The sequence below is a fragment of the Balaenoptera physalus genome (assembly GCF_965194825.1).
Source record: "Balaenoptera physalus genome assembly, chromosome: 5".
Taxonomy (NCBI): domain Eukaryota; kingdom Metazoa; phylum Chordata; class Mammalia; order Artiodactyla; family Balaenopteridae; genus Balaenoptera; species Balaenoptera physalus.
This window is the reverse complement of record NC_138884.1, coordinates 28,539,589-28,561,704: the sequence shown is the minus strand read 5'-3', so window position 1 is coordinate 28,561,704 and position 22,116 is coordinate 28,539,589. Positions and strand designations below refer to the sequence as shown.

Below are 22,116 nucleotides of genomic sequence, written 5' to 3'. Positions count from 1 at the left end.
GGAACACAAGCTTTAAATGATACATTAAACAAGGTGGACTTAATTGATATTTATAGGACATTCCATCCAAAAACAACAGAATACACTTTCTTCTCAAGTGCTCATCGAACATTCTCCAGGATAGATCACATATTGGGTCATAAATCAAGCCTTGGTAAATTTAAGAAAATGGAAATTGTATCAAGTATCTTTTCCAAACACAACGCTGTGAGTCTTGATTTCAATTACAGGAAAAAAAAATCTATAAAAAATACAAACAAATGGTGGCTAAACAATACACTACTAAATAACCAAAAGATCACTGTAGAACTCAAAGAGGAAATCAAAAAATACCTAGAAAGAAATGACAATGAAAACACGATGACTCAAAACTGATGGGATGCAGCAAAAGCAGCTCTAAGAGGGAAGTTTACAGCAATACAATCCTACCTCAAGGAACAAGAAAAACCTCAAATAAACAAGCTAATCTTAAACCTAAAGCAATTAGAAAGAAGAACAAAAAATCCCAAAGTTAGCAGAAGGAAAGAAATCATAAAGATCAGATCACAAATAAATGAAAAAGAAATGAAGGGAACAATAGCAAAGATCAATAAAACTAAAAGCTGGTTCTTCGAGAAGATAAACAAAATTGATAAATCATTAGCCAGACTCATCAAGATAGAAAAGGATAAGACTCAAACCAATAGAATTAGAAATGAAAAAGGAGAAGTAACAGCTGACACTGCAGAAATACAAAGGGTCATGAGAGATTACTACTAGCAACTATGTGCCAACAAAATGGACAATCTGGAAGAAATGGACAAATTCTTAGAAAAGCACAACCTTCTGAGACTGAATCAGGAAGAAATAGAAAATATAAACTGACCAATTCCAAGCACTGAAATTGAGACTGTGATTAAAAATCTTCCAACAAACAAAAGCCCAGGACCAGATGGCTTCACAGGCAAATTCTATCAAACATTTAGAGAAGAGTTAACACCTATCCTTATCAAACTCTTCCAAAATATAGCAGAGGGAGGAACACTCCCAAACTCATTCTATGAGGCCACCATCACCCTGATACCAAAACCAGACAAATATGTCACAAAGAAAGAGAAATACAGGCCAATATCACTGATGAACATAGATGCAAAAATCCTCAACAAAATACTAGCAAACAAAATCCAATAGCACATTAAAAGTATCATACACCATGATCCATTGGGGTTTACCCAGGAATGGAAGGATTCTTCAATATACGCAAATCAATCAATGTGATACGCCATATTAACAAACTGAAGAATAAAAACCATATGATCATCTCATAGATGCAGAAAAAGCTTTAGACAAAATTCAACACCCATTTATGATAAAAACCCTGCAGAAAGAAGTCATAGAGAGAACTTACCTCAACATAATAAAGGCCATATATGACAAACCCACAGCCAACATTGTTCTTAATGGTGAAAAACTGAAACCATTTCCTCTCAGATCAGGAACAAGACAAGGTTGTCCACTCTGACCACTATTATTCAACATAGTTTTGGAAGTTTTAGCCTCAGGAATCACAGAAGAAAAAGAAATAAAAGGAGTCCAAATCAGAAAAGAAGAAGTAAAGCTGTCACTGTTTGCAGATGGCATGATACTATACATAGAGAATCCTAAAGATGCTACCAGAAGACTACTAGAGCTAATCAATGAATCTGGTAAAGTAGCAGGATACAAAATTAATGCACAGAAATCTCTTTCATTCCTATACAGTAATGGTGAAAAATCTGAGAGAGAAATTAAGAAAACACGCCTATTTATCATTGCAACAAAAAGAATAAAATACCTAGGAATAAACTTACCTAAGGAGACAAAAGACCTGTACCCAGAAAACTATGAGGAAAGAAATTAAAGATGATACAAACAGATGGAAAGTTATACCATGCTCTTGGATGGGAAGAATCAACATTGTGAAAATGACTATACTACCCAAAGCAATCTACAGATTCAATGCCATCCCTATAAAACTACCAATGGAATTTTTCACAGAACTAGAACAAAAAATTTCACAATTTTTTGGAAACACAAAAGACCCTGAATAGCCAAAGCAATCTAGAGAAAGAAAAACAGAGCTGGAGGAATCAGGCTCCGGACTTTAGACTATACTACAAAGCTACAGTAATCAAGACAGTATGGTACTGACACAAAAACAGAAATATAGATCAATGGAACAGGATAGAAACCACAGAGATAAACCCACGCACATATGGTAACCCTATTTTTGATAAAGGAGGCAAGAATATACAATGGAGAAAAGACAGTATCTTCAATAAGTGGTGCTGGGAAAACTGGACAGCTAGAGCAAAGCATAGGCATAACACTCTATGACATAAATCACAGCAAGATCCTTTTTGACCCACTTTCAAGAGAAATGTAAATAAAAACAAAAATAAAAAAATGGGACCTAATGAAACTTAAAAGCTTTTGCACAGCAATGGAAAACATAAACAAGATGAAAAGACAATCCTCAGAATGGGAAAAAATGTTTGCAAATGAAACAACTGACAAAGGATTAATCTCCAAAATTTACAAGCAGCTGATGCTGTTCAATATCAAAAAAACAATCAATGTAATCCAAAAATGGGCAGAAGACCTAAATAGACATTTCTCCAAAGAAAATATACAGATTGCCAACAAACACCTGAAAGGATTCTCAATATCACTAATCATTAGAGAAATGCAAATCAAAACTGCAATGAGGTGTCACCTCACACCAGTCATTATTGCCATCATCAAAAAATCTACAAACAATAAATGCTGGAGAGGGTGTGGTTAAACGGAACCCTCTTGCACTTGGGGGGGATGTAAATTGATACAGCCACTATGGAGAACAGTATGGAGGTTCCTTAAAAATCAGAACTACCATATGACCCAGCAATCCCACTACTGAGCATATACCCTGAGAAAATCATAATTCAAAAGGAGTCATGTACCACAATGTTCATTGCAGCACTATTTACAATAACCAGGACATGGAAGCAATCTAAGTGTCCATCGACAGATGAATGGATAAAGAAGATGTGGCCCATATATACAATGGAATATTACTCAGCCATGAAAAGAAACAAAATTGAGTTATTTGCAGTGAGGTAGATGGACCTAGACTCTGTCATACAGAGTGAAGTAAGTAAGAAAGAGAAAAACAAATATCATATGCTAACATATATACATGGAATCTAAAAAAAAAAAAAAAATTGGTTCTGAAGAACCTAGGGGCAGGGCAGGAATAAAGACACAGATGTAGAGAATGGACTTGAGGACACAGGGAGTGGGAAGGGTAAGCTGGGATGAAGTGAGAAAGTGGCCAGCTGTAAAATAGATAGCTAGTGGGAAGCAGCCACATAGCACAGGGAGATCAGCTCGGTGCTTTGTGACCACCTAGAGCGGTGGGATAGGGAGAGTGGGAGGGAGACACAAGAGGGAGGGGATATGGGGATATATGTTTATGTATAGCTGATTCACTTTGTTATAAAGCAGAAACTAACACACCATTGTAAAGCAATTATACTCCAATAAAGATGTTAAAAAAAATAACAAAAAAAAATAAACAGAGTTTCATGAATAACTAGAATATTGCAAATGTAGCGATTAAAATTAAACTTTTCAGGGATCATCTGAACCATGAAAGCTTCACCAGCAAAATTCAAAATTAGATTTTCCATCCATTAAGCATTTAAAATTCAGATTCACCAATGTTTATCAAGCACATACTCTACGCTAGGCGCTATCATATTCCATATTGTGCTGTCCTATTTGATCCTGAAAATAATTATATCAGCTAGGAAGGCAGAGATATTAAATGACTCATCTCATTTGACATAATCAATGAAATGCTCTGCATCCAGGTCTTCTGGCTGTGCAGTCCGACCACACTATGTCATGATGAGGGTGACTATAAAAATGCACATTAAAGTGTTCCCCATAGACATTGCTGTGAGTTGTCTGTTGCATGGGTCAGTCTTTCCACCAATAACAGAGAAATAACATATCACAAGAGTATTTTAAACATTAATATATTCATTTCAGAAATAGATCGAGAATCTAGTACATGCCAAGCATTGTTCTGGGAGTTGGGATACAGCACGAACACAAACAAACACACAAAAAACCCTCCCCTTCTGAAGCTGCCATTCTAGTAGGAAAAAACAGACAATATCCATCAAGTAAGATATGTAGTATTTAAGACAGAGGGACATACAGAGAAGGGGGTGGGGCGTGCTGAGGTGGGGGAGTGGCTGTGGTTATAAAGAGGTAACGTCACTGACACAGTGACATTGAAGCACCTGGCACTTTTAGGGAAAATCCAAGGTGTCCAGCCACACTAGCTCGGGGTGTCTGCTTTCAGTTGCCTCTGCATGAACATACTTTCCCTGGCATCCTTAAAGCTCTTTCCCTCTCACGTCTTTGCCAAATGTCAGCTGAGTAGGTAAACCTTCTCTAAAGTAGATTCCCAGTCGCCTTACCTGCCTCTTTTTTCTTTGCCCTTCCACTTAATAAACACCTGACTTATTATTCATTTGCTTATTGGTTGATTTCTGTATGCTTCTTCCTTCCGTAAGAGCAGGAACTATGTGTGTTTTTTCACTTCTGTTATCTTGAGGGCCTACAATGGGGCCCAAAAAGTATTTGTGAAATGAACGAATTATGATTATGCCTTTTTGGTTTATAAAACTTTTTCTATTCACTTTTCTTTGGCCACTAGTGTTTTGCCCTGAAAGCCATAATCCTTTGTAGGGCCTTTGCATAGCCAATGCCCCAGGGGGTCCCTGGTATTTGCTCTCCCGGAGGCCTATATTGCTCCTGTTGCCTGGAATGGTCTAAATTATACTCCAGTTATTAATATTTTTATTATTATCCTTTTGCAGCATTTATTCTTTGAGTAGATAAGAAGGCAGACTCTGGAGTGAAACTGCTCAGGGACTCCTGGCTCCCCATTTTACTAGCTGTGTGAATTGGAGGAAGAGATTCAAGCCCCCAGAGCCCCAATTCCTTCAACCTTAAACAGAAACGGTGACAACTATCTCACAGATTGATTGCGAGAATTCAACGAATTACCATCTAACCCTTGAAGAACAGTATCTGGCACAGAGTAATAACCCAAGTAAATGTGGATTACTACTACGGATGCTCAGCAATTATGTGATTAGATTAATGTCTATCCACTGCACCTAGTGATCGACACCTTGAGGTCAGTGACCTGACTGTCTGGTTCGCCCTTGTCATTCCAGCACTGAAGCACACGGCCTAGAGCATGCAGTCAATGTTTGTTGAATGAATAAATCAATAAACAGTTTAGGAGTGTGTGCACACTAGTGACAGTGCTGCTTCTGGTTACCACTCCACTGGAATTAACTCACTTTCCCAAGTGCCCCTTCAGAGGGTCTCCTTGTCCATTACATCCCATCCAGCTAATGATTTCTCCCAATCAAGCCAAGAGCATCCGATGTAGCTCTGCATAACTATTGGATAACTCACCTCAGTGGAAGATAAACTGCTGTTTGCTAGGATGATAAGGTTTTCTACCGTATCGTTAATGTCTGAATTTCTGGACTCATGCATAATGACATGTAACTCCAGGAGAAAGCATTTCATCGCTGTTACTTTGCAACTGGGCTAGAAGAGATACAAAGAACCATTTTGAAAAAGAAGAAAAAAGACAATTATTTCCCCATCATTCAGTTTCACACAGATGTAATTTTGATGTTTTAAAAAGTCAATCCAGCTATTTTATAAAGAAACACGATACCCCTAAAAAGTTTTACATAGGAAGCAGCTTGATTTTTTTTCTTCTCTTTTGGCTTTGAAATCAAAACCAAAACAAACTGAGAACAAAACAGGAAGGATGGTGATACTATATAGAAGAAAGAACCTAAAACTAGAAAACGTGGAAATAATAGGCCACTTTTTCCTCACTAAGCACATTTCCTCTGTGTAAAGGGCAGATAATACTGACCTGAGACTCTCAGGACATTAATAGAGATGGTGCATATGGAAGAATTTCTTAGAATCAGATCATATTGTTAACATTTTAAACAGTGGTGGTTGCTAATCATACTATTTCTGCAAGTTCCAAAGTTCCAGGGGCAGACGTGATTCCAAGAAATTTCTTAGAAAAATCAAAGCAGGAGTATGGTCTATTCACAGGCTGGCCATATCAGAACGGTACCTTTCAGGTCCCACAAAAATACATATCCCAAGAGGATAACTTTAACAAAAACTTAAGCTTCAAACAAAAGAAGCATTTAATGAGCATGTGGGAATTTGACCACGACGTGTCTGAGTTCCTGTTCTCAGTGCCATGCATAGTGCCTGGGACTCTGCAGGCACTTAACAGGTGCTTACGGAAGGAAGGAAGGAAGGAAGGAAGAAGGAAGGAAGGAAGGAAGAAGGAAGGAAGGAAGGATGACAGCCCCGTGCCTGGGACTGGCAATATTCCTTATTCCCCCACAGTAGCTTCTCCGGATTGAAAGGGGAAAGGCTGTCACCATGTCGATAATAAAACTAAATAATAAATAAAATAAAATAAATAATAAAACTGAGGTTCAGAAATATTTAGTGTCTTCCAAGGTAACAAAGCTTGGAAGTGGCTGAGTCAGGGTTTAAATCTAAATTTCAATCTCAACTACTTTCTACAAGTAGAAAGCGACATTATCTTCTTACAAAAAAAGCCATCTCAGGATTCGGAGTGCTGGTGGTTAACTGACTGCTTTCTACTTTGAAGAAAATGCAAGGAAAAGTGGAAGACATGCTGAAGCCAAAAGAGGGAAACAATTTCTAGCGCAGCAGCACTATCCAAGTGAATGATGGATAGCTGTTCTTTCTAGTTTCTGGCTGTGGCTTCTTTCCAACGCTTAGAAAGTCTTGATAGGGCAAAACCTTCTACTGCAGAGAAATTCTACTTAAGGAATAATAGAGAGAGGACTCACAGTTCTGAAAGCACACAACACAGTTTGTTTTTCACGAAGTGAAGATGTCAGGGATTTGTTTCTTGGTTTTTTGTAGCCAATTCAGAGCGAAAGGACTAGCAACTCAACTGAAATCCTATATGCCTAAGGCAACGTCAGCAGCATATTAGTGAAACAAGTTCGAGATCTGTTTTGAATTCTGATAGACTTTGTGGGTTGTGTTTGTTTTCTTTCTCACATAGAGAGTAAGCAGTCAGAATCCCTTTTTGACAACTGTAGAGATTCGGGCAAAATGTAGAGCATGAATGTATTTAAACAGTTTGTAAAAAATATGATTAAAAGTGATAATATGCTACAGCACTGGAAACAACTGATATATTGGATACTTTTAAATTGCCTGAGTTAACTTGATTCTTGCATTTAATTGCATCATGATTTAATTGCATCACAGAAATATATACTATATATTGTTTGACATTGATGGGAAAAGCTTTTTTATGTTTTGATTCGGCAATGATGCTACAATGAAAACAGCATCTATGTAGCTCTTTCTCCCCAAGTCCTATAAACTCAACAATTACATATAAAATTCATTGACCATATGTCATAAGAACATGCCAAAAGTTAGATTTTTAAACTATACACAGTTCAGTAAATTTATGAAAATATACTTCTTAGACCTTTGAAAATTGCAAAATATAGCAATATTGAAAACAAACTATACTCACATGAGCATTGCTTTCAGTATATAAAGTGGCATCCATATGTATAGACTGAAAGGAAACAAAATTAGGTAATATGAAAAACTATTCCTGCTTTAGATACAATGAGAACAACCTACTGAAAACACTAAAACTTTTTTCAGTGAAATTCTTTATTTTGAGATAATCTTAGATTCATATGAAATTGTAAGAGAAAATACAGGCAAATCCCGTGTGCGCCTACACCGTTTCCTCCGTGTTGAGGTCCTGCATAACACAGTACAATAGCACAACCAGGAAATTGACATGGGTGCAATCCACCCAGTTTGTTCAGACTTTACCAGTTTTATGTGCACTAGTGTGTGTGCGTGTGTGTGTAGTTCCATGCCGTTTCATCAGATGTGTAAATTCATGTAACCACTACCACAGTTAAGATACAGAATCCTCCTGCTACTCTTGTATAGCCAAAATCAACTTCCTCCAGATATGCTCCTCCCACCCCCTACCATCCGTCTAATCCCTGGCAACCACTTCTCTGCTCTCCATTCCTATGATATCAAGAATGTTATACAAATGGAATTATACAGCATATAACCTTTTGAAATAGGCTTATTGAAAAAATCAATAGAGTTTATTTTTTAAGCAGTCGTAGGTTTACAGAACATGAGCAGAAAGTACAGAAAGTTCCCATACGGCCCCTTGGCCCCCTCCCAAGTTTCCCCTATTATTAACATCTTGCATTAGCTTGGTACATCTATTACAATTGATGAGTCAATATTGATACATTTTCAACTAAAGTCCACAGATTCCATTAGGGTTCACTCTTGGTGTTGTACACCTATAGTTTTTGACAAATGTATAATGACATGCGTTGATCATTACAGTATCATACAAAATAGTTCTACTGCCCTAAATATCACTTGTGCTCCACCTTTTTATCCTTCCCTTTCCCTTATCCCCTGTTGTATTGTATCCAACCTTTTCCAGAATGTCAGATAGTTGGAATCATATAGTATCATATCATATAGTACGTAGCCTGTTTTGATTGGCTTCTTTCACTTAGCAATATGCTTTTAAGGTTCTTCCATACCTTTTCATGGCTAAACAGCTGACTTCTTTTTATCACTGAGTAATATTCCATTGTACGGATGAACTACAGTTTGTTTACCCCACTGGCTTTTTTTCACACAGCATAATACTCTGGAGATCCACACAACTTGTTGTATCAGTAATTTGTTCCTTATTATTGCTCACTATTATTGTTTGATATAATGTACCAAAGCTTAACTGTTGACCTGTTGAAGGACATTTGGGTTCTTTCCAGTTTTTAGCTATTATAAATAAAGTTATATTAACATTCATATGCATGCTTTTGTGTGAATGCAAATTTTCATGTCTCTGATATAAATGTTTGAGTGTAACTGTGGATCATATGGCAAATGCATGTTTTGTTTTATAAGAAACAGCCAAACTATTTTAGAGTGGCTGTACAATTTTACATTCTCACCAGCAATATATAAATGATTCAGTTTCTCCACATCCTTGCCAGCATTTGGTATTATCAATATTTTTTTATTTTAAATATTCATATAGGTGATATGTCATTGAGGCTTTAATTTGCATTCCCTAAATAAAATACAGCCATTTATTGGTACTTTCTCTCCAAAAAAGACTTAGGGTGATTTATAATTTCTTCCTTTCTAATATGCATACTTATTATTTATTTTTCTTGCCTTAGCCTTTTATTTCTTTTTTCCTTGCCTTGCCAATTGAGCTACAGTTTCAATACTATGTTGAATAAGAGTGGTAAGAAAAGACATCCTTGCCTTGTTCCCAATTTTAGGGGAAAAGCAATCAGTCCCCATTATGTCTAATGTCAGTTCTAGGTTTTCTGTACATGCTCTGTAACAAACTGAAGGAGCTTCTCCTTTATCCCTTGTTTGCTGAGAAATGTTTATCATGTTTATCATTGAAGAGGTGCTGCATTTTTAAAATGTCTGTTCTGCATCAATTGATATGATCATATGATTTCCTACTTTAGTCTACTCGTATAGTGGATTACATTGATTGATTTTCAGATACTGAACAGGTCTTGCATTTGTTACATTTTGGTAGTTTGTGGCTTTTAAGGAAATTGTCCATTTCCTCCAAATTATCAAATTTACGAGAATAAAGTTGTTCATAGTTTTTCTTTAGTATCCTTTTAATGGTTGTAGGTTCTGTAGTAAGACCCCAATTTCAGTCCTGATACTAATGGTGTGTGTCATCTCTTTTATCTTTGTCAGGCTTTCTAAAGGTTTATCGACTTTATTGATTTTTTTCCCAAAGAGCTTTATGTTTTGTTGATTTTTGTCTATAGTTTTCCTGATTTCAATTTCCTTCCTTCCTTCCTTCCTTTTTATTACTTCCTTCCTTCTGCACGTGTTGGGCTTATTTTGCTCTTTTCCCAGCTTCTTGAGACAGTAATTTAGATTGGTGAACTGAGATCTTTCCTCTTGTCTAAGGTAATCATTTAGTTTTATCAATTTCCCACTAAGTAAAGCTTTAGCTAAATCCCACAAAACTTCCATGTTGCCTATTTGTCTCCATTCAGTTCTATATTTTTAAATATCCTTTGAGACCTGCTCTTTGACCCATGGAATGTTTATAAGTGTCTCATTTAATTTCCAAGTGTTTGGAGATTTTCCTGTTGTACTTATGTAATTGACTTCTACTTGATTCCACTGGGGCTGGATAACATATTCTGCATGATTTCAGTTCTGATAAATGTGCTGAAGTTTGTTTTATGGCCCAGGATATGTTCAGTCTTGGTGAGTGGTGCCTGAAAAAAACGTTTATTCACTGTTGTGGGATGAAGTGTTTTTCTATGGAAATTAGACATTGTTGGTTGACTGTGTCATCCAGTTCTTTTATATCCTTTCTGATTTTCTGTCTAGTAGTTCTATTTGTCACTGAGGAGGTACTAAAGTCAACTATTAATATATTTATGGATTCCTCTGCTTCACCTTTCAGTTCTATTATTAGTTTTTGCTTCTCACATTTTGAAGCTCTGCTGTTTGGTAGGTACACATTTAAGATCATTATGTTTTCCTGGTGGACTCATCTTTTACCATGATGTAATGTCTCTCGTGACTCTAGTAATTTTATTTGCTGTGAAGTCTACATTATCTGATATGAATATAGCCACTTCTGATTTTTAAACTTATTGTGTGAATTATTATGTGCATGTGCCTCAGTTTCCTAGAGCTGCTGTAGCAAGGTATCACAAAGTAAGTGTCTTCAAACGATTCATTCATTTACAGTTCAAAGCCAAGGAGTCAGTTAGGCCTGTTCCCTCTGAAGGCTCTAGAGAACTGTCCTTCCTTATGGCTCCCAAACCCTTCGCAGCTCCAGGTGATCCTTGGCCTTCCTTGGCTAGTGGCTGTATCATTCCAATCTCCTTTGGCTTTTAGCTGCCTCGGTTTTCATACGGCCTTCTTCCCTGTGTCTATGTGTCCTGTCCTCTTCTTATAAGGACACTAGTCATTAGATTTGGGACCACCCCACTCCACTGTAACCTCACCTTAACTAATTATATTTGCAAAGACCCCATTTCCAACTAAGGATACATTCTGAGGTTCTAGGTGGACATGAATTTTGGAGGGACACTATTCAACCCACTACAGCATGGGTTTCTCTTCTTTTAATTTCAACCTACCTATGTCATTATATATATATATACATATTATATATGTATATATTTGTATATATATTACATATATACATATTATATATGTATATATTTGTGTATATATTATGTATACATATTATATATGTATATATTTGTATATATTATATATACATATTATATATGTATATATTTGTATATATTATATATACATATTATATATGTATATATTTGTATATATAATATATGCATATTATATATGTATATATTTGTATATATTATATGCATATTATATATGCATATATTATATATACACACATTATATATGCATATATTATATATGCATATATTATATATACATATTATATATGTATATATTTGTATATATATTACATATATACATATTATATATGTATATATTTGTGTATATATTATGTATACATATTATATATGTACATATTTGTATATATAATATATACATATTATATATGTATATATTTGTATATAATATACATATTATATATGCATATATTATATATACATATTATATACGTATATATTTGTATATACATATTATATATGTATATATTTGTATATACATATTATATATGTATATATTTTTGTATATACATGTATATTTGAAGTGAATTCCTCGTAGACAGCATAAAGTTGGTTTGTCTTTTGTTGTCAATTTGGCCAGTCTCTGTCTTTGGTTTGTATTCTTTTTCTCCTCTCCTTCTAGGATGATAATGCTAGGAATGCTGGATCTTTTATTGCCCCAAAGATCCCTGAGGCTTTATTTGCTTTTTTTTCAGTCTATTTTGTTTCTATTATTCTATCCTCAAGTTGACTATCTTTCCTCTGTCATATTCATTCTGCTAATGAGCCTCTCCAGTTTGTTTCATAGTCTACTTGTTGTGTTTCTTAGTTCCGTAATTTCCATTTGGTGCATTTTACATATTGTATTTCTTTGCTAAGACTTTCTGTTTTTTGGGGGGTTTTTTTCAGTTGTTTCAAGGATATTCATAATTGCTTGCTGGCACATCTTCACAATACCTGCTTTAAAATCCTTGTCAAATAATTCCAACATCTAATCCATCTCAGTTTCAGAGTCTGTTTCTGAGTCTCTTCTCATTCAAGTTGTGATTTTTCCTGCTTCTTGTATGAAAAGTGATTTTTCAATTGTATTCTGGTATTTGGGCTATTATGTCAGGAGACCCTGGTCCTATTTAAATCTTCTGTTTTAACATGCAGCCACCCTGTGTAGGCTTAGCATAGAGGTTCTGACCTATGTTTGCATGCTGTGATTCCAAGGACGGTTCAGTTTTCAGAATCTTTGTGGTGCTAATTTGGAAGGTTTGGTACACCTGCTGACCCGGGACTCTCACTGCTCCCTGTTGTATCGCCCACACAATAGTACAACCCATATTTCTCCCCTGTACAGGTTCTGCCAGGTCAACTGGTGTCTCCAGGTGGGAGAAGGGTTCTCTAGCCCATGGAACAGACAGCCCTTCCCTGAGTCAGGCCATTCCCCCGACAAGGGCCACAAAGCCGCCTGGCTTCTTGGGTAGGAAAAGGGAGTCTCTTTGGCCCGTGGTGACAGAGAGCTCTTCATGCTGGGCCACTCATAAATTGAGTTTTAAAGATAATTAGAGTCTGAAAATTCTAAATAAAAGAGTTCATTTGAGGTGCTAAGAGGCTCACCAATTCTACAGAAACATTATTGTTTCAAGTGAGATTTCACTAAGATTGATGGCAAAACACAAGGAATAACATACTCCATAGTAATTATACCAGATATTTTATGGAAAAATGAGTACTCACTTGAATAAGATCTTCAATTCTTTTCAAATCACTTATTACATGCTGCCAGTTTGCTTCTGTTTTAGGAAGACCTGCACTGATACAACTGAAAGCAAAACCAAAGAGCAAAGCATTTTGAATGAACATAACATTGTCTTCATGAATACTATCGGCAAAAGAGCAATTAAGACTTTTTTTAATCCAACAAGTGAAAAGATGAGTGCTATCCTTGCCTTTGTGTATTCGACAGCCTTGTAGATGAATATAAAAACTGAACATATAGTACAACTCTGAAGCTTTAGGCTAGCCTGATGACCAACTTGCATTAAAGAAAAGCCTAATTTGAAGGGATGACTTATAAATAACCTGGTGCAATTTATCACAATGAAATAAAAACAGTGCTTGATGTGTGGCAGTGCTCAGTAATGTTTTTGAATGAATTATTACTTTTCTTTAAGTAGAGGTCCCATAAGACTTTTACGTCTAATAAATGGGTAAAATTCTTAAAATAAGCAATCATCTTTTTCATGTAATGATCTTGACAGTAAATATTCTTTACAGTAGGTTAAACATTCCCCTTGCACGCTCCTTGTAGCAGCTTTCTCCATAAACGTTATGGACTTGAGCCTAATCTAGTCATAAAACTAGATCATATAGCTTACTTATTGTTTGTAAAACAGTAATTTAATATCAGGACAAAAGACACATACCCTGACCAAGTAACTGTAGAATAATTCTTAGAGCTTCAGGAATAATAGTCTCTCTTTGATGGATCCTGTACAGAAGCATGAGAGTCAATACTATTTTTTTCTTTTGAGAGGAGGATTTACCTGCACAAATCTATGGTTCCCCACAGCATGAAGGCATTATAGAGTAAAACTGAACTGAGAGATTACATAACTATAGGTTGGGTGAGTGCAGTGTATTAGTTGCATCTAACAGAGAAGAAAAAAGTTAATAGGCATGGAAAAATATGAATGTTTATTAGGAAGAAAAACAAAAGGCCTCAATAAAGAAAGAAATGTTTTAAACTGAACTAACATAAGGCTCAAAGGATAGGAGAAGTCAGTGCCAGGGACAGATAAAAAAGTAATGTGGGTGAGCCCTCAATATCTAATTTTTTTACTGGTGTGAAAATCACACAGGATATTAATAAAGAGTGTACTTCCAATTTTAGTTAGATACCAAGAAGTCCAATTTATTTGCAGGATATAATACTCATTTGGAATACTACAAGAATATAGAAATGCTCTGTAGGATGTTTACCAAACCTCCTCTGAATCTCCCATAATCTGTCCTCTATCATACCCCAAATACTGAGTACCTAAGGATTTAAGCAAACTGAACATAAACCAGTTTAATAGAGAAGATATTGAAGAACAATGATCATGGTTATTAACATGATGAATTTATGCTGAAAGATAAAATTACCCTAAAATGAAGACATGAATGCCAGCCTCAGTTAAAAAATGACTGTTCAGAAGTAAACACAAGTAGCACTGGATGGAAGTACTTCTCAAATATGGTTTCTGAAAAATATAATCATAGACAAAGTGGTTAAATTTTTTAGTTAAAAAATTTTTAGTTAAAATTTTCTTAGTTAAAAAGGAACGAAATTGGGTCATTTGTAGAGACGTGGATGGATCTAGAGACTGTCATAAGAGTGAAGTAAGTCAGAAAGAGAAAAACAAATATCGTATATTAACGCATATATGTGGAATCTAGAAAAATGGTACAGATGAACTGGTTTGCAGGGCAGAAATAGAGACACAGATGTAGAGAACAAACGTATGGACACCAAGGGGGGAAAGTGGCAGGGGGGTGGTGGTGGTAGTGTGATGAATTGGGAGATTGGGATTGATATGGATACACTAATATGTATAAAAGGGATAACTAATAATAACTTGCTGTATAAAAAAATTAATAAGATTGAAAAAAATGAGATTTAAAATAATTTAAAAATTATCATATTTTTAGGTTCCAAAATGTAAATATATCAAGATTTCAGAATTCCTTACCAGAATTAATGAAATTAGAATTTACTTCTTTTGCTTTCCTCTCTACCTTCGGCTCTGTCTCCTATGTGCAAAATTCTTCAATACATATTTTTCCAGATGTTTCAATGACAATAATTTAAAGAAAATATACATATTTACTAATTTACATATATGCTAATATCACCGCTTAATTTGTTTCTATTATCCTTAACCTCCTTTTCATCCTTCTTTCCTAATATGTCCAACATATTTCATACAACACAAATTAGTAACATGAATTACTAATATAGGTGTTCTAGTTATATATTAATTTCATGTGATGATGAAATTAAAAATTAATATCATTTGGAGAAAAACTGGATAGAAATGGAACCAACCAAAGATACTCTATGCCACCCTGAGAGTCAGTATATAATCATTTTTCTGGGTGATTTAGGAAAATCACTTACCTTAGAACTTCTCAAGAGTTTCAATACCTCTGCCTGCCTCTTTAACATTGTCAAAACCTTTATAGTTTCAGACAGCAGTATTGACTTAACCACTTAACCTCTAAGAATCTGTGCTTCATGTGGTCTACACTGAAGGGATGAATAACACCCAGACCTGTTAAAGACTACACAACTTACTGAGTACATAGACACTTAAAGAACAAAACAGGGTGACATAAGTGAAATAATACATTTACAACAACATGAAGGGCACATCAGGGTGTTAACAGACTTTAAGAACCTGTTTTACTTACTTTCAAAACAATAATCCATATGTGAACGTACCTCTGTGACTTCCCAAAATCTTTAGAGAAGAGCCATATAACTTATTATGAAGTATCTGAGATACAAGTGACCTTTTAAGAAAAGTCCATATACTATCTTCATCTAATTTTTCTTACCAAAATTCTCATTACTCAATGCCAGAGTAAATCCTTAAGTATTGAAGAAGAGCTGGCTAAGGCATTGGGTTTCCAGCAGCCATCCATCCAGAATACTTCCTACAACACAACCCAGAGTAAAGATGATTCATTAAAAACACAAGTGGACAAATGGGGGGAAAGGAAGGGAAGAGAATTAATATTTACTGAGCACCTACTTTTCCACGGGCACTCTATTAGTCACTTGATATGTGTATCACATTTAATCCTCAGAACAATCCTATGGTGTAGGTTTAGCAGCATTTGAGTGAGCTGCCCAGGTCCCACAGCAAGTACAAGACTGCCAGGATATGAGACCAGATCTGTCTGATTACAGAGCCCAAGGCCTTTCCACTATATTATGTTCCTGAATTGGTTAAATTCCAAAACCATATTAATGAAAAGCAGAAGCAGCCAAATATCTTATGTATATAAGCTACTGACTGTTAATGTAATTTATAACAGAAGTAGCTACTTCTACAGACATGGAATAGATGTCTTCAGTCTTTAAATCACTGTTAATTGAAACATCATTTGAGAATTTCATAAGTAACAAAATTTGTTTTCTTTAATTCAAAGTGGTGAAGAATGTGAAGATTACACATTCCCATATTCAATTCCATTTTATTAAAGAAAAATTTAAAACCAAAATATATAAAATAGAAACAATTATTTTTGCCATCCTTCTAAAATAGTATGTATTTGTTGACCTCCCCTTCAAAAATCAAAATCCACCATGTCTCTTGACATAAGCTTTCACTGAAATTAAGTTCTGTAGACTAAAATTATTTTATTTTTCAGATTTTTTAAAATATAAAAATGATTATAATATACGATGTATAACTCTTTAAAAGAAAAACTAGGATTTAACTAGGTATTAAAGATACTGTAAGAATATATCCAATAAAAATGCCCTTTTTTCCACAACTAAATACTAAGTCTAATCCTCCTGTTACATACAATCTAAACCATCCATTAATCAGTTTAATTAAAGCAACCTCTCTTTGTTACTCTCATCTTATAATCATTCTCTTTGTCTATGTTATCTCAGTACTCCAAATTTTTTGCTAAACTTTAAAATTATCTTTGTAATTTCACCCAAAGTCTCTTAAATTCCCTACTTCCTTTTTAGTTGCAGGATCCCCCCCACTCCACATTGTTCAAAAAACAAGATTTACTGACTTGGGACCAAGCAGTACAAAGGGTGATATAATTGTTAATAAGGCCTCATGAAGCTGCTTGTGTAAACAATGAGGATTTCAATCCTGGGCTTTTACATCAGTGAGTCTCCACACACGCAGAATGTTAAAATCTTACCAATGAGACTTTCACTGCCCCATCCAACTACAATCAGTCAAGGACAACTAAGAGCTTTCGCCAGAATGCTCCATGCCAAGCATGGTGGAATTAGTAGGAAATGGCCTCAAAGACTTCTAACAAATAACAATAATGGAAACCAGTGTTAACTGAAAGGAAATTTTTACAGCTTTGATTGTTATTTGGCAAAAAAACTGACGTGGTTTTCTGGGCTGACAGCAGAGACTGATTTTTCATAACAGCTTTGGAAGCTTTCAACCTTCTACACTTACTGTATGTAGTTCTGTGGATCAAAAACTTTACTAGGAACGTGTGTGTGTGTAATCCACGTGCGTGAAGAAGACCTGAAAAGGTAAAATACTCTATAACTTTCTCTTTGACCAGGACTCAGTGTTAACATTTAATATAATATCATTAATGATGGCAATATTAATTAGAATAAGTATTGTTTACCGAGTGCTTTTAGGTTTACAAAATTATCTCACATACATTACCACATTGCATCCTGGCAATACCTTTATGTGAGAGATATTACTCTTATTTTACAGTGAAGAAATTGAGGTTCTGGGACATTAAGTGACTTGCTTCAGGTAAATGTCATACGTGTCGCTATCAGAATTCTACCTCAAAATCCAGGTTGCACAGGTGGAGGAGAGATGCAAGAAATATTACAAACTCTATGGTTGAGACGTGGAGGCCCCTTTTACTATAGGAAACATCTGACCCATCCCATGTGAATCATAAAAAGCCACTGCTCTCTGATAGTTTAAAAACAGGTCTTTCACTTGTGGCTGCCAAGGGGAAGGGGAGCTAGGGGAGGGATGGGCTGGGAGTTTGGAGTTAGTAGATGCAAAATAGTATACACAGAATGGATAAACAACAAGGTCCTACTGTATAGCACAGGGAACTATATTCAATATCCTGAGATAAACCATAATGGAAAGGAATATAAAAACGAATGTATATATATATATATATATATATATATATATATATATATATATATATAACTGAGTTACTTTGCTGTGCAGCAGAAATTAACCTGATGTTGTAAATTAACTATACTTCAATTTAAAAAAAAACAGGTGTTTCAAACTGTTCTGACGTGAAACAGAACTTGAGTCCTTTCACATATGTCATCTCATTTGACTCCCACAAAACACCTGTTAGAGACAAGTGGCTGAAACCAGGTTAATTACTTTCTGACAAGTGTAGGAATGAAATAAATTGTCCACTTCCTTTTATGTCATATTTTTGAAGAATTATGGAAGCAGTGTTTAACCCTGCCATACAATTTGCATATGGTCATGAAAGGCCCTCACCATCAGCATCTTTGGTTTTGTCCTTCATTCACCCGGTACCTAGATCCAGAAATAAAAAAGACCAAGTCCCAACCTTACCCTCAAGGAGCTCTCAGAGTTTAAGCAGGACTTTTTTTGACTCCTGTGACTGGGTCTCACTGCAGGGTACCCACTGATCTTGTGGCAGTACTGCTATCTTAGCCTGATGTCACTGCCCAAGAGTAACACACCGTGAAGAGAGGACAATCCACACAGTGGGGTGGCAGCTTTAATTCTGGAATGACTTGTGAAAATAAGTGTAAACGTTATATTCTATACCAATAGTAGAGTTTTTCCCAGTGAGGAAATACAATCTAGCACACCGCTGTTTTGTTTTATTTATTCTGTCTAATTATTTACTTGCCTAGTCACACATTTAAAATAAACTTAAATAGACTTAGCAAGGAAAGAAGAGTTATTAAGTATTGGTTTATTTGGGAAACATATGTATCTAGTCACTCAAAAAAACTAAAATTGAGGGCAAGCCAAGGTTGATTGCTTATGTGGAATATAAAGAATGTAAGATAGCATGGCTGTCCTTGAGCCAATATATTTATTGAGTACTCACTATGTGCTAAGCATTTCTGTATGACCTTGGAGTACATCAGTGAATGTAGGAGACAAAGAACCTTGGTTTCCGGGGGAAAGACAGACCATATATGGTATACATAAATCAACTGATTATATACTTCATTAGAAAGTGGTTAAATGATATAGGAAAAAGCAAACAGAATAAAGTAAAAAGGATGAGCTTGCAACTTTAAGAAGGGTAGTCAGGGTAGGGTTCAGTGAAGATGAAATTAGATCAAAGACTTAAAAGCAGAGAGGGCATGAGCTTCAAGGATATCTGAACGAAGAACATTCGAAGCAGAGGATGCAGCTGGAGCAAAGCCCCAAAGGCAGCTGCACACTTATGAGTTTGAGGATCAGAAAAGACACCAGTGGAGCGAGCAAGGCAGAGAGCAGTCTGAGGTGAGGTCAGAAAGGTTCGGGGAAATGGGGATAAGGTCAGGCCCTTGCAGGCACTGTAAGAATCTAAAGTGAGAAACCACTGCAGCATTTTGAGCAGATAATTGATGTCATCTGAGTGACCTTTGTGAGAATCCTTCTTGGCTCCTGTGTAAGGATAGGATGTAGGGGTGGGCAAGGATGGAAGCAGGGAATCATGCGGCTCTAAGAATTTAAGTGAGAGATGGTGATGTTGAACAAGGCGGGTGGCAGTGGAGAGGGTCATATGGTTAGAATATGGAAACATTTTTATGACAGAACCAAAAGGATTTCCTGACGGACTGGTTGTGGGTGAAACGAGAAAGAATTACTCAAGTCTTTTACCCTGAGCACCTGAGAAATGGAGCTGCCATCAACTGAAACAGGGCAGGTTATGAGTGGAGCAGATATTTTGAAGGGAGGGGGCCGATCAGGAGTTTCAGCGTTGGATATGTTGAGTTTGAGAGGTCCACTAGATACACACACGGAAATGTCAAATAGGCAGTAGGAGACGTAAATCTTGAGTTCAGGAAAGTGGTTGGGCCTGAAATAGGTATGGAATTCATGACACTGGTTGGGATGACCAAGAGAAAGTTAGAGAAGAGGCAGAGAAAAGGACCAAAGACTGAGCCAGGGTAATTAGTCAGGGAGAACAAAAAAAGAGAGAGTCATAAAGAAAAACCCAAATGACAGACAAGTGAGAAAAGGAGAAATGAAAGTGTGATGTTCTAGAAATCAAGTGAGAAAAGTATATCCAGGAAAAGGAAATGATGGTCATGTCAGATGCGCTGACGGGTCAGGGAAGACACAGACTGAATGCTGACCAGTGGGCCTAGCAACGTGGAGGTCATGGGTGACTCTGAAAAGAACACTTAGAGGGTGGTAATAGAGGCAGAAGCCTACCTGAAACGGGTAGCAGAGAAAGTGAGAGGAAAGGATTGTAAATTGCTACTGCCGACAATGTTTCGAAGAATACCACTCCAAAAGGTGATAATAGATGGTAGAAAGTGAGGGAAATAACATCACATTTGTATGCTAAGGGAAAAACTGAAGAGAGAAGAACAATTGTCAGAGTGATGTTTTTGGATAGGCAAGTTGAGGATGATATCTGTGATACTCTGATTTATAATAAAATATATATTTGGTTTTCATCCTCATTTCTGGCCCATAGCTCCTAAAACCCTAGGAATTTCCTAGTGATACGAGTGATCAAGAGTCTTTGAGACTGATGAAAGTCTTTTATTATGATAATAAGGTAACTTTTGGACTCCACCCAAGGATGTGGGCTGGTTGTTGGGAAAACCAACTGTGTGATTACAGGGTTGGAACTTTCAGTCCTATTTCTGTCCCCCACCTTGGGAGCGGAGAGAGGAACTGGAGATTGAGTTCAATCACCAATGATCAATGATTTAATCAATCATGTCTATGTAATGAACCCTCCATAAAACCCCAAAAGTTCAGGGTACAGAGAGCTTCCGGTTTTGGGGACCACGTGGAGGTGTTGGGAGACTGGCACACTTGGAGAAGGCATGGGGCTCATGGTGCCCTTCCCCCGTACCTTGCCCTATGCAGCTCTTCCCTCTGCCTATTCCTGAGTCATATCCTTCGGTAATAAACCAGTAAACTGAGGGTCTTGGGAAGCTCTGATTTATAGCCAGTTGGTCAGAAGCATAGATAACAACCTGGACTTTCAATAGGCAACTGAAGGCAGGTGGTGGGAGGCCGGTGGGGTGGGAGGGCAGTCTGGAGGACTGAGCCCTCAACCTGTGCAATCTGACTCTTTATCTGGGGGAAAAGTGTCTGAACTGAGTTGAATTCTTGGACACCCTGCTGGTATCTGAAAACTGCTTGTTGGTAGTAGGGCAAATCCACCCTCCTCACATTGAAATTGAGTGCTCAGAACACCAAAAGAGTATTTCGTACGCAAGGGGGTGAAAAATCGTCATCTATTATCTCGGCAAGGAAGGCTGAGTGTAAGGAAGGCTGAGATGTATGGGCTGAGAGGGAGGTAGATGCGATGGTGAAAGTTCTCAACATTGCTTTGATTGTCTCAATTAGGACAAAAAGTCATCAGCAGAGAGTGAGACTGGGGAAGTGTTATGGGTTGAGGACAGGAGAATTTATGAAATAGCTATCAAGGTATGAAGGACAGTGAATTTGTTGCAGGAAGGGGGACCCCTTCCAAGGCCCGAGAGTGGGCTCTTGTCTAACACTCGGAAATGAATTGTGCGAGGAGACACACATGCCGACAAAGCAAGAGACTTTATTGGGAAGGGGCGCCCGGGCAGAGAGCAGCAGGATAAGAGAACCTAAGAGAACTTCTCTGCCACATGGCTCGCAGTCTCGGGTTTTATGGTGATGGGATTAGTTTCCAGGTTGTCTCTGGCCAATCATTCTGACTCACGGTCCTTCCTGGTGGTGTGCATCTCTCAGCCAGATGGATTCGAGTGAGAGGATTCTGGGAG

The 22,116-nt window shown here is 36.7% G+C and overlaps 1 protein-coding gene across 3 annotated transcripts in view; it reads right to left on the bottom strand.

Moving 5' to 3' along the window:
* Positions 1-22,116, bottom strand: part of IL15 (interleukin 15) — a gene marked incomplete at its 5' end in the record, with an annotated part of 90,971 nt that overhangs the window by 4,834 nt on the left and 64,021 nt on the right. For 2 of the 3 annotated variants that reach the window (XM_082463452.1, XM_082463454.1), the window contains 4 exons: positions 5,503-5,640; positions 7,661-7,705; positions 13,125-13,209; positions 14,535-14,632. In XM_082463452.1, the coding sequence (XP_082319578.1) occupies positions 5,503-5,640; positions 7,661-7,705; positions 13,125-13,209; positions 14,535-14,632 (366 nt within the window). The remainder of the gene's footprint in view (positions 1-5,502; positions 5,641-7,660; positions 7,706-13,124; positions 13,210-14,534; positions 14,633-22,116) is intronic. The other variant, XM_082463453.1, reaches the window with a different exon arrangement.